This window comes from Saccostrea cucullata, unplaced genomic scaffold, assembly GCF_032062105.1.
Source record: "Saccostrea cucullata isolate Sc308-1 unplaced genomic scaffold, CSIRO_AGI_Scuc_v1 ctg570, whole genome shotgun sequence".
In the NCBI taxonomy this organism is placed as follows: domain Eukaryota; kingdom Metazoa; phylum Mollusca; class Bivalvia; order Ostreida; family Ostreidae; genus Saccostrea; species Saccostrea cuccullata.
The window spans coordinates 285646-298716 of record NW_026933408.1 but is presented as its reverse complement, the minus strand read 5'-3'; the positions used below and the strand labels follow the sequence as shown (position 1 = coordinate 298716).

Genomic DNA, 13071 nt, shown 5'->3' with positions numbered 1-13071 from the left:
CAAAACAGGGGATATCATCCAAGTCTTTTGGCATACGTATAGCCCTGAGAATATCTATTATAAACCTTGATTACTGTTAATACCAAACAATCCCTATTAACCGCCCAGGGCGCTTAGAAAATTGCAAAAGGGGGTGGTTATTTTAGTATTCTCTTTATAATATGTAATGTCATATTTTAATTCCAAGAAATATTTGAAAAAAGGAAATAAATTCAAAGAACCACTAAAATAATGGTTAACTTTACTTTAAATGAAGACAATCTACCCAAATTAAGCTAAATGATTCATTTTCCAGACAGGTTTCATTTTCACTTTCTTCAATTTTGGCAGACTTTTCATATGATTCTAGATGATTTTAATCAATGTACAGGGGGCCATTATTTCCTGACATTGAAAAAGATCTAAGGGGGCGCTTATAGGGGCAGGGGCGGTTAATGGGGATTAAATGGTATATACTCACATACAACTTTATAAAACATAAATCTGGTTCAGGGAATCACTTAGTAATATAAGACAAAAGATGGGCACTTTGATCTAAAATTTATTGATTCATTTAATGTCAAACAGCAGAACATTTATTTCACACTTAAGTACATAAGTACTGAACTGTTCTCATTTTGGCACATTCTGCAGGAAACCCAGATGTGTACCATTGTACTAATGCCTCAGTATACAGAGTTTGTAAGGAGACATTCATTTAGTAACAATTTCATAAAAATCTAGCACAATATTAAACTGAAGATATGCTTTCTCCATAGTTAACCTTTATGACTTGACTTCTGAGAGAAAATGGGTGACAATGATCTTGTCTATACTTCAAAGCTTCCTTAGAATGGTCTATAAATATTTCTTTCATATAAAATCACCAGGATATTGATTTATTTTGAAAATCAGCTGTAAGTTATTTAAAAATCAAGTAGAATGCAATCACAATTTTATAACCTTCTTGAAAAAAATCAATCTGTCTCTTCCATAACCTTAAACAACAAAGTGTCTCTTTCCAAGGATGGACGTACATTGTAAATTTGTAAAATATCTTAATGTGAAGCTGATATAAGGTCACTGTAGCCACTGCAATCATTTCAAACAGTAATGCTTCATCTATACATGTACTTACTTATAAGTACACACCAGGAAATAAACAATGATTACTTACTTATAAGTACATGCCTGGTAATAAACAAGTAAGTGACACGGATTTACTGACAACACTTAACTTGTGAAAACTAAACTAATTAACTAATAAAGAAAAGACAGATTTACATCTAAATTCACACATATCTACATGTATTTCAAAGAACATTTTTATTGTCTCTTAACACCACACATAATACAATTAAAACAAGAGATGTTTGTAGAACACTTGTGCCCCCTCCCCCCACATTGGAATTTTTCCAAGTCCAAGGGGCATAACTGTCAAAAATGGTGCAATCATACCCAAAACAAAATTTGTCCTAGATATTCATCTGATAAATCTGTATACTAAATTTCATTTCAGTATTTGCAACGGTTGTGAAGAAAATGAACAGAAACTAAATGGACCGACATACCGACCGACAGAGAGCAGCAAAGCAATATGCCCTCCGTTCTCTGAAGGACAGAAAGGATTAGAATCTACACAATATATAAGGAGATGGGCAAACAAGGTGGGCAAAATGCCTACAACATCAATGTATAAAATCATATTCAGTTTGTATTACATATTTGAAGATTTTATCATTGAAAGGTATGAAAATGAGGACAAAACTTTTCATGTAGAAAATTCTTTAGACAAAAATCATACTGAAATGATAATTCTAAAAAAAAATGGTTTTCTTGGAATTAAAACCAAAGCAATAAGAATCCTTAGTGTCAATTTTCACGTCTTTCACTAAACACTATAACTACTCTATACCACACAAACAAAAAGAGGTGTTTGTAAAACACTTATGCCCCCCTCCCCCCACATTAGAATTTTTCCAAGTCCAAAAGTGCATAACTCTGTCAAAATGGCGCGATCGTACCCAAAACAGAACTTGACCTAGATATTCATCTGATAAATCTGTAAACTAAATTTCATTTCAGTATGTGCAATAGTTGTGAAGAAAATGAACAGAAACTAAGTAGACCGACTGACAGACAGCAGCAAAGCAATATGCTCTCCCTTCTTCGAAGGGGGGCATAAATATTGTCTGTGATCATGTTCAAATTTCAAACAATGCTCAGAAAGACACAAATGCCTTTTTTAGACACAGTGGCTTAAGAATTGTTCATTTTTGTCTTCTTTGATCTACACAGGTAGCTGTTTCATAGACAAATAATTTCTATATTTGTGAGATTGTTGCTATTTGTGGATATTTTTTATATTTTAATACATGTAAATGTTAAAATTTGTCTTTATTAAGATATAATTTTTGGGGGGTTGATTTTCGTAAAATACACGTGTGCATTTTACTTTGTTTGCCCATCTCCTTTGCAGTTGTGTAAGAAATGAAGCCAGAACTTAAAAAAAATATTTTAGCCACTCATTCAATGATTTAACAAACTCAATTTAAAGATGAACAGTCACACTTGTGGTATTTGAGATTGCATTCACACAGATGAACCTTGCTCTTTGTTTTGGTATACAATATATCTAACAACATTGTAGTGTGAAGGTCAAAACAAATCAACAAAATAATTTGGTAATTTTATCAAATTCTATGTCCACACTTGGTAATTCAATTGAAGAGTTCAACAAATAAAGAATGTATTTTTTATATACAAGTATGGATAATATTTTAGTCAAATTATTTGCTGTTTAACACATGAAACAAACATCACAGAAAAGAAGATGGGTACATGGAAAAATCTAATAAATCACACCAAAATCAAACATATTATGTAATATATACATATAATAAATAACATTGGACCAGCATTAAGATTATCATAGAATTTAAAATATGAGATGTACAACAGACTCTTTGGCAACAAGTGAAATAATTAATTTTTTTAAAAAAGATCAATACCCAATAACAAATGAGCTAGCTACATGAAGGACCAACTTATTGATATACTAAGATTCAAGTGACACAGTCATTATCGTATAGAATTTATATGTACTGTACATGTAGGTCTGTCAAGCCTGCATAATACATGGACTAGTTAATATCCTTAAAAGAAGAGGGTGTAATTGAAAGCAGCTCTTAGTAAATAACCCCACTCAAGTATTTTGTCAGTTTTGGCTTTTTTCACACAGGAGATATGAAGCTCGAATGACAACCTTCTGTAAATGTAATTTCCCTGATATGAATTTTATCGAATATTATTCACAATCATTCATCCAGCATGTTTCTCTTTGAAATGTAGATTTTAGTTATAGATCTATCTATTGTTTAGTGGTCTTCCAGAATTTTAGATACATGTATGTGATAGTTTACTGTATAAATAAACAATAACAAATATACAGTAGTTTCAAAACTTTTTCATCGAATATAATAAATATGTAGTAGTATAAGTGTATAACTATAAAGTACATTGTATCCATAATGTACATTTAAAATTAATATCATGTTTATTATGTAGTAAATTAAGTGGCTGCATAAATATTTGTCCTGAGCATTTATGATAGTTTTTATATTTAACTCAATTAACAATACAATATGCTAGAATTTCGGAGCATTGCCTCCATTAATCCTCTCCTATGACTACCTTAATTTGTAGATTTTCAGAGAATTCTGATATTGAATCCCGTTATTGATGACTAAGTACATAACCAACCGTGACAACAGCAACAACTCTCACTTATATTTAACTATCACAGATAAAACATAAATTAATACTGTTTGTATTATTTAAAATCTTCAATATATAGGACTAGGTATGTATGTATGTTTTTGTGTTTACATGTATATGAGTAATTTGTATATTTTAATATTTCTAGGACTTAAAAAAAAAATCTACTCAAAATCATTTTTTGAAATAAATAAGGTAATGTTTATTAGAAAAAATATTATAATAAATATACAGAATTGATGTACACACTATGTGCCTGCCTGATTTATTTTGAAATTCAATCACAGGAGGAGCTGCCTGTTTATTCCTTTACCAAAAACCCGAATGTGTATCAATGTACATGTATAACTGACTATCCATTTGTAAAATAATATGTACCATGTTAAAATTTGTAGAATTAACAGCATATAACAGTTAGCTTCATCATTCCACATGAATACTCTCACTCACACATATAAATACACACACATAATATAAAGATTGATAAAATTTCATAACAATATGTAAATAGCTATACTCTTGGATAACACTGAAGTCATTTTTATCCGCACACTGTATTATGGATGGAATATCTGCACATGGTCAGACAGAGAGAAGTGGTGGATCTAATTTTTTCTTACAGTGAGGTGTGGATCAATAGCCCCCTAGTCTCTGTCCTCCACCCCGTGAACATTTCCGTGTGAGATCATCATAGCTCCCCCCAAGTAAGAAACACACAAGTATAACAGTCATGTTGTCACAGCCTAGCCCTCCCATCTGACAGTCCGGGGCGAGACATCTCATCATCAACTCCTCACAAATCTACAATAAACACATTTACACATCATCAGCTCCTCACAGATCTACAATGAACACAATTACACATCATCAGCTCCTCACAAATCTACAGTTAACACAGTTACACATCATCAGCTCCTCACAGATCTACAATAAACACAATGACACATCATCACTTCCTCACAAATCTACAATAAACACAATGACACATCATCAGCTCCTCACAAATCTACAATAAATACATTACACATCATCAGCTCCTCACAGATCTACAACTAGCACAAAAAATAAGTCATCAGTTTCTTACAGATTTACAATGTTAAAAACCTATCAGGAGCAATGCTTGACTTATGATAAATGATGAACAATGATACACCTAATGTGTTCGGAACCTTTTATTTTTCGGTGTTCTACAAATTATAAAACCCAATGAGTTCGGAGTAGCTCTGGCAGTGGCTCTGGCGAGAGTTCGCGAGACTACAGCGAGATATGGTAAATTATTCACAGAAATGTGGCTAGGAAGTGACTAGCACGTGGAGACATGGTAAACAGAAAAGTTATGTTGCGTTTTAGTTTTCACCACCCTATAATATCATTCTGTAGAAATGTACTTCAATTGATCTCTCTTGAATTCATTCAAATTTAAATTATAAGTATTATCTATGATACAATTTTCTGCTATCATGAATTAAAATTTCTTTTTTGACAAATGTTTTTGCATGGGAACCGGGACTTTATTTTTTTGGCATCAGATTAGCAGAGGCACCAATGTAACTTTAACTGACCAATCAGCTGAATGAGAATTGCATCATGGGTTACTACGAATACTACAGGAATTTTATGCTAGATAAATTCCTTTATTGTACTATCGGTGAATACAATTGTCAGGTGGATTCTCTGGCCAAAACACGTGACCATGAGTGTGGTTATGTAAAAAATGTTTTGTCCATTTAAATGCATACGAAAAGCTGCCCGTTTTACTTACCCTTGAAGTGCTGGTATTCTGAACTTGACACTAACTACATATACATTTTATTAAACATATTTTTTCTAGTTGAAAACGAATTAAAAACGCCCATGACATTTTTCATAGTTTCTGATCTTTGCATTTTGTTCACTAGAACATTTTTTTTATTTTGCACTCCATTGACATGATCCTAGATTAACCTGAAAGACGTGTTCGAAGTGAAATGTAAATGTGCATTTGGCGTAAATGTATTCAATCAACAAATGGTCAGTTGTTCGTGGTTACATCCTCTGTGCGCATTAATAACAATAGCCATATAAGGCAAACAAAGGTTTGTCAGTGTAATGATATTGCACTTTTTTTTTACCAGCGTATCAGTCGCTAGTGAACTCTGATTTTTGCCGTAAACTATGATAAAATAATATTTTTAACTTTTTATTTAAACCCCCCCCCATCCCTTTAGCCACCCTTTTCTGGTGAAAATCATGAAAATCTTTCAGAAAAGTCTGGAAACACATTTTTCACAGGACATGTTTTCAAAAGAATTAAACGGACTATAGCAATTTCCTGTTTACTGCCAATTTTATTTATAAAACCGGTTCTACCCTATAATCTTTGAATAGGTAAACCTAAATCACGTGTCTTGAATTTAAATCACAATAACAATAGTAGGGGTGTGAAAGACAAAATAAGAAAAAGTGTAGAAATAGGCCACCTGATGAGTGAATGAGGTCAATTAAAAGAAAACATTAAAATGAAACAAAGACACAACATGGTATTTACATACAGATGTACAATACAAATAATTACTAAACCAAACCAGCCTTTACATGATTACTGGTCTTACTGTTTCTGGTTCCATTCCGTGAGCGATTCGAGCTCGCACAAAGTCTACTACCTCCTGATTGGTTAAAACATCCCAGATACCGTCACAGGCCAGAACCAGGAACTCATGGTCCGGAGTGATCTGTTTCTCTAGCACATCAGGGTAGGCTGAAATGATTCAATGATAATAATATCAGGGTATGCCAAAATGATTCAACGATATTAATACTGTTAATCTCAGCGAGATGGGTAGAGACTGAAATTTTGCTCTGACGTCTTCTAAGGGTAGAAGACGTGAGACCAAAATTTCAGTCTCTACCCATCTCCCTGAGATTATAATACTGTATGCAGGGAAATTTTTGCCCCTATTTTATTTTCACCCCTTCCACCCTTGTCACAAGTGGGTGAATTTAAAACGGGGCGAATTCAAAGAACACAGTATAAACTCTTATACAGAACTGGGGCTGAGCGAATTTAAAATGGGGCAAATTTGTAAGCAAGTGTAAAAGGGCAAAAATAACCCTGTTTACAGTACCAGGATAAACATGTGATAACAGCTAATCCTTTGAATTATCAAAATATTCACATGACACCATGCAGAATTAAATTTGTACAAAATAGCAAGACATCCATTTGCTGCTTTGGTCAGGTCCAATACTTACCAGTTACTATCTGGTCTTTTGAGTCCTTTTTATCATTTTTCTTAAAGACAAAATCACCCAATGCTCGAGACAATGCTAGGTTTCCTGTGAATAAATAAAAAACACAGATTGTGTTTATTGATTTTGATATTAGTTTCAATACTAATATCATCAATGAGAGGTTTAAACATTTCCAGATAGATCAACTTGTAATTCAGGTCAGCAAAAGGTTTTAAAAAGTGAAGAAAAAAAATCAATGTTCAATTTTCTCTTTATTGCTCAACTTCAGGTCAAAACACTCTCAAAACCAGCCGAGGTTCCAGAGTTTTTGCAATAGGTACATGTTGGAAATACGGGTACATGACGAGTATCTTGCAAAATTTCTTACCATTAACTCTGTTAAATTCCACCCAACCTCCGGCAGAAATGATTCGCTTGGTTTCTGCTTCATTTCCTGGCTTGTGGTCGTACGATAGCTGCTCAACCTGACCACGGACACTTGCAACACACCTTGAATCTCCAACATTGCCCTATAGAATGCATAAGGCAAAATATCTATCATTTTATCAAAAGAGAAGCCTTTTATCTAAATAAAATTAATGATTTTATTTACAAAAGAGACATATAATTATATTTCAATTAAAAAAAAATGCTATCCTACACTTCCATACAGCATGAGGCTACCTGATGAAGCTCTAAACCATCTTGATCAAGCAACACTAGGAGATGTACTTTGAATTTATATCATTGTTTTATTTTTTTAAATTGATGGTCTACTGTATGTGGTTGCCGAGGTCCTATGTTCCACCAGGAACCAACAGGAACCACGATGATGATGTATAACTATATGGTGCATAATTTAGAATCTGGATTTATATGTTAATTGTCAGAGCCTTTAAGACAACTCACACAGAAGATTTTGTTTCCCTTGAGTAGAACTACATTGGCTGTTGTCCCGGCTAGCTCATCCTTCATGTCGTTATCTGTAAGTACATAAGCCTCCACTACACTTGATTATACACATATACAGGCATTTCCTCTAAATATTGGTAAGTTATATTTTACAAGATTTAACTTCTTGTCTCTAAAAAAGACTTGCATACCTTTTATCATATCTTCATCCAAATCCAGAAATCCTTGTTTGAGAGCATCAGATATTCTTCCCTCGGCTGAAAAGAAAATCACAGTAATAACGAAGTTGAATTGTTTACTGTAGACTAGATCAATAAATTTTCGCAACACCTTATTTTCCCGAGATGGTATTTAACTGAATGTTAGCGAGACAAAATTTTCACGAATTGTGGTTATTGTTCCATATAATTGTAATACTAAATATTTTAAATAAAAGAATGAAAGATTCATGAGCACAATGTCTCTCGTAATTATGGGAAAATAAAGTTCTCATGAATAAAAAGGATTTACAGTATTTTAGAGGGTTTTTTTTTTTTTGCAAACTCTCATTCCTAAAAGAAATTCCAGAAAACAGACTTTTCTTCCTATACACTTTATTCCCGATTATTTAATCAAAATCCTTTTTATTTCTTTTTCCCAAGCTGTCTCTTCTTTCAAGTTCTTAAATCAAAATACTTCTAAGTTGAGAAAAACCTACTTATTTTCATGTCCTGGGTGAACTTATGGCACTTTGTTGTATGCTCAAGCTACCGGTAAGTTGCTTAACAATGAAGATGAACTTAACAATGGTCATCAACCTCATTGTGACATTTTAATTCAGAAGTTAACATAAACTTAAGTCAATACTTTACAGTATTTTGATGCATGGTCTTTAGATGTGAACAGAAAACAAACATTTGGTCTTATTCATTTCAATTATTATTATTATTAATGTGACTTCTTATGCTTTTATTTTTTTTTCAATACTTACAAAATTATTTTTAATACTTACCATGCTTACAGTATTTTGTTCTCTAATTAGGGTGAATTCACCATGAATCGGACACATACCTTGCTTCGGACAACTTTAAGCAATAAACTCTCTTTCAAGAAAGATATGGACCGGACACAAATTATGAAAATTTTCTTCCAGTGACCTTGAACTTCCCCAAATGACCTTGGGTCATGGCCATGACACACCCTTAGGTCATGGACAATCTTTGCATGAAATGAGAACCTACCAAGTTTATCCATAAGAAAGATATGGACCGGACACAAATTATGAACTTTTTCTTCCAGTGACCTTGAACTTCCTCAAGTGACCTTGGGTCAAGGTCAGACACACCTTTGGGTCATGGGCAATCTTTGCATGAAATGAGAACCTCCCAAGTTTATCCATAAAAAAGATTTAGACCGGACACGAATTATGAAATTTTTATTCCAGTGACCTTGAACTTCCCAAAATGACCTTGGGTCAAAGTCATGACACACCCTTGGGTCATGGGCAATCTTTGTGTGAAATGAAAACCTACCAAGTTTATCCATAAGAAAGATATGGACCGAACACGAATTATGAACTTTTTCTTCCAGTGACCTTGAACTTCCCCAAATCACCTTGGGTCAAGGTCATGACACACCCTTAGGTCATGGGCAATCTTTGTGTGGAGTAGTAGATTCTAATGTCCCTCCATAAGAAAGATATGGACCGGACACGTTTGCACAGACAGACCGACAGCTAGACAGACGGACAAGGTGATTCCTATATACCCCCCCCAAACTTCGTTTGCGGGGGGTATAAAAACTCTATATTTTCAGACAAAATACAAATTATATATATATGAGGTCTAGAATCTGACTCAATTTATTTCTACAAACCAGAGTATGATAACCCATGAGAGAAAGGTGCGAATTACCGCATTACAAGCATTTTAAGCATTTCTAAGACAAAGTGAGGCATCTTGTATCGTTCTACATTTGTGCAACGATATCGCCAATTATATCTAAGTTGAGGGTTATTTCTTAGATAAAAGGTGAAAGTTTATCCATATCAAGGAATTTAAAGCACTGTAATAAAGGTATATTTTCCCAATTCAAATACCGTCTGTCCGATGCATGGTAAACAACGTCCGATCCATGGTGAATTCTGGTTTATTTTTAAAAACTCGATTTTTTATAATATTTCCCAAATAAAAAGCATATAATTGTGTCCAAAATTTATATTTTAATCACATACTAAATGTTAAGCTCCATTTTGATAGTTTTCCGTTGGTAGCGATATCACAAGAACTTGTTGAAGTACAAGGGTGTCCGATGCATGGTGAATTCACCCTAAATATTTTGTTCAATATTCTCTTCAATACTAACAATATAATGTTCAATACTTACCATATTCTGTTCAATACTTTCAATACTCTGTTCATTAATACCAATATACATGATATAATGAGGTTATGTTCAATACTTACAATATTCTGGCCTGGATATCACTTTCTTATGCAAATGTTCACCGGCATACTGAGCAACTTTTGAGCCTGAAATATATACATTCATACATATGTATAGACTGCATTTACGTAATTTCAATGAAAATTAATTTCCCTTACAAAATAATTCATTAATTGTTTCATAGTAATCCACCTTTATCTCACAACATAGATTCTGTAATATAATAATTTACTCCGTCATATTTATTTGTCTTGGTAAATATAATCTTTGGAGAAAGATTCAGTCATACCTCCATGGCCATCAAAAACCCCAAAGAAGCAGGTGTCCTTATCATTAGGGAGGGACAGCAGATGTATGTGGGCATCCTCCATAGCTGATATTGGTCAAGGTTGACTGATTTACTCATATTCTGTTGTGATCCTTATTCTTTAAACTCTATAATTGATTGCTTTACTGTATAGGGGATTAATTTCACGGGTTGTAATTTTCACAGTTTCTCTAATCGGACACGATCACGGTTTCTTGAATTCGCGGAATTATGTTATTGAAGTTACCTCCCTTGTCTATATCCGTTTAATCCATAGCTACATGTAAACGACATTCACCACTGTTATGTCTTTATTTCACGAACAACAGGGTAGGTTAATATAAAAAAGTTAGACTTAATAAATAATTGACGATTAATTAAAACAGGTGCAGTTATCAAAAGCCCTTGACTATAAACGTCAAATAACTTTCCTATATTCTATTACGATGAGTGCATGTACACCCCAAGATCTTTAATACATCGCGGCAAAAAACCACTGGACGGTAATAATTGTGTTCATGTAGGTCGACGAAATAATATCCTTCAAAATCTTCAGTAAGTTTGATAGTTATTTGAATTATTTTTTTTAAAAATCAAAATGTCGATAAAAACTATAATATGCATGATAATGCAGGTAATGCACACACCGTGCGTGTTAACATTAGTTACGCACTGGTAATCAAAACTCATGGCCCACGTGTTTTGATTGATGAAACATGTAGCGTTGGTTATTGAAAAGCCTTTTAACAAATACAGGTTATTATCTGTTGATTTGAATTAACGTAAAGCATGCTAATTAAAATAATTGAATGCTGAGTACTACTCGTAATTATTGAAATGACCATGTACTGTGGTACATCTATTTAAATCTATCGTAGTCTATTCTCAAAGTTTCAAATAAAACATAGAGATTATTGAAAAATTATTCACTGTTTCTTGAATTCACGGATTTATTATCACCGTGAATATAGCGAATATTAACACCGCGAGTTATTTTCCCCCTATACAGTATATTTTGTATTAAACCCATGATTCAAAGCCCACCTGTACCCATGACTCAGAGTCCACCTGTACCCATGAATCAGTGTCCACCTGTACACATGACTGGGAGCCCACCTGTATGTACTTGTGTGCATTACTCAGAGCCCACCTGTACACATATCTCGGAGCCCACTTGTATACATGACTCAGAGTCCACCTGTACCCATGACTTGGAGCCCATATTGGGAATGGGGTCCAGGTCCTTGGAATGGGGAATCTAATGACATTCTTTCACTGTTAGGAAATTTCATTGCAAGTTTTTCAAGAAATAAACACTTATGATGAGTGAAATTAATGTCTTACGTGATTATTGAGAAGTATAATCAAGAAAAATGATCAATTATAACATTTTTATCCAAGTTTCCTAAATGTTTGATCAAATTTCCATACCTTAGCATTTTTTTCACAAATTTGGATCAAGTTAGCTTTTTGCAAATTTCTGAATTCTAAAATTGAACATTATGCAATTCATTTTAGGGAAAAAAGGAGGAGTTCTGCAACTGGCTGTAACAGAGTTGAAAAAGTGGCTTTGAGTTGTATATATAGTAAGGCCTCCACTCTACTAGTGGGTTAACCCTTTAGCTTAGTAGGTAGAACATCGGATTTTAAATTTGAGGGTTGAAGGTTCGAGCCATAGTGTGGACACCCTCTAGCTGTCTAGCTAGCCTGTCATATCGAGCTTGCCATACAATAGAACAAACAAATAATACTACAGTCTTATCCCTTTAAACGCATATTTGTCCATTATGTATTTTTAAGGATACTTATTCGCCATCCTTGCATACATGATGACCCAACTTTAACAAAGTTGTTCTGACATTTAGAAGTTTCCTTCGTTGTCACTGGTTCAGACAAAGTCTGACCCATTCCCAATCTGTAAAAGATTTCAATAATTATAACATAATTTTAAAGTATCGATTTATACGCAATTTCCTTTACAGTAAGGTATTCACATAGAAAAATAAACGGAGGAAATTCGAAACGGTGTCAAATCGTAATTGCCATGACAATTTATCTTCCCTACTATAAACAGGCGTGTAAACAAATAAAATTGGCAGTGCAAATCATTCTACGGGTAAAGTAATGTTTGGCTGTTCTTCTTACCAAATTAACTACTGATGATTAAGCCAATGTCATGAAATTACTTTGATTACGATTTAGCCACATTACATAATAAACAAAAACAATGCTTCCGCGATTAAAAGTATGTTCGTGTAGATCTACAATTTGATATTGAGCAATTACTTAGTTGATTTCATATGGATGAAATTTGCAAAAATTGCATTTTTCTATAAAATATAACAAAGTAATTTTCCGTCGAAAATGATTTTACAATCTAAAACGGCCTATGCGGAGTAATCCTGAAAGCAGAAAATTGTAATCTATGATAATTCGGTCCATGAGTGATTCGATCAAATTTT

The 13071-nt window shown here is 33.5% G+C and overlaps 1 protein-coding gene across 2 annotated transcripts; it reads right to left on the bottom strand.

Moving 5' to 3' along the window:
- Window positions 1-528: 528 nt before the first annotated feature.
- LOC134238231 (probable protein phosphatase 2C T23F11.1) lies at window positions 529-12867 on the bottom strand. Of its 2 annotated transcripts, none has more exons than XM_062720355.1 (10): window positions 12755-12866; window positions 12415-12524; window positions 10592-10675; window positions 10323-10388; window positions 8070-8135; window positions 7876-7949; window positions 7355-7496; window positions 6988-7071; window positions 6348-6493; window positions 529-4557 (listed from the first exon to the last, which is right to left on the bottom strand). In XM_062720355.1, the coding sequence occupies exons 2-10, from the start codon at window positions 12515-12517 to the stop codon at window positions 4390-4392; spliced, it is 933 nt and encodes a 310-aa protein (XP_062576339.1). In that variant the 5' UTR covers window positions 12518-12524; window positions 12755-12866; the 3' UTR covers window positions 529-4389. The 2 variants fall into 2 exon arrangements, with proteins under 2 accessions (XP_062576339.1, XP_062576340.1); XM_062720356.1 differs by lacking the exon at window positions 529-4557 and adding an exon at window positions 4564-4762 and having other exon boundaries at window positions 12755-12867.
- Between the last annotated feature and the right edge of the window lie 204 nt (window positions 12868-13071).

What these genes read in the sequence shown, in the direction of transcription:
- LOC134238231 (XM_062720355.1), bottom strand. Translation starts at nt 12,517, where the DNA reads ATGGGTCAGACTTTGTCTGAACCAGTGACAACGAAGGAAACTTCTAAA. An exon ending in GATATCCAGGCCAGAATATT is followed by an intron (nt 8,136 to 10,322) that starts GTAAGTATTGAA and finishes TTTTCTTTTCAG; the next exon opens with CCGAGGGAAGAATATCTGAT. An exon ending in AGGGAAACAAAATCTTCTGT is followed by an intron (nt 7,497 to 7,875) that starts GTGAGTTGTCTT and finishes TGCATTCTATAG; the next exon opens with GGCAATGTTGGAGATTCAAG.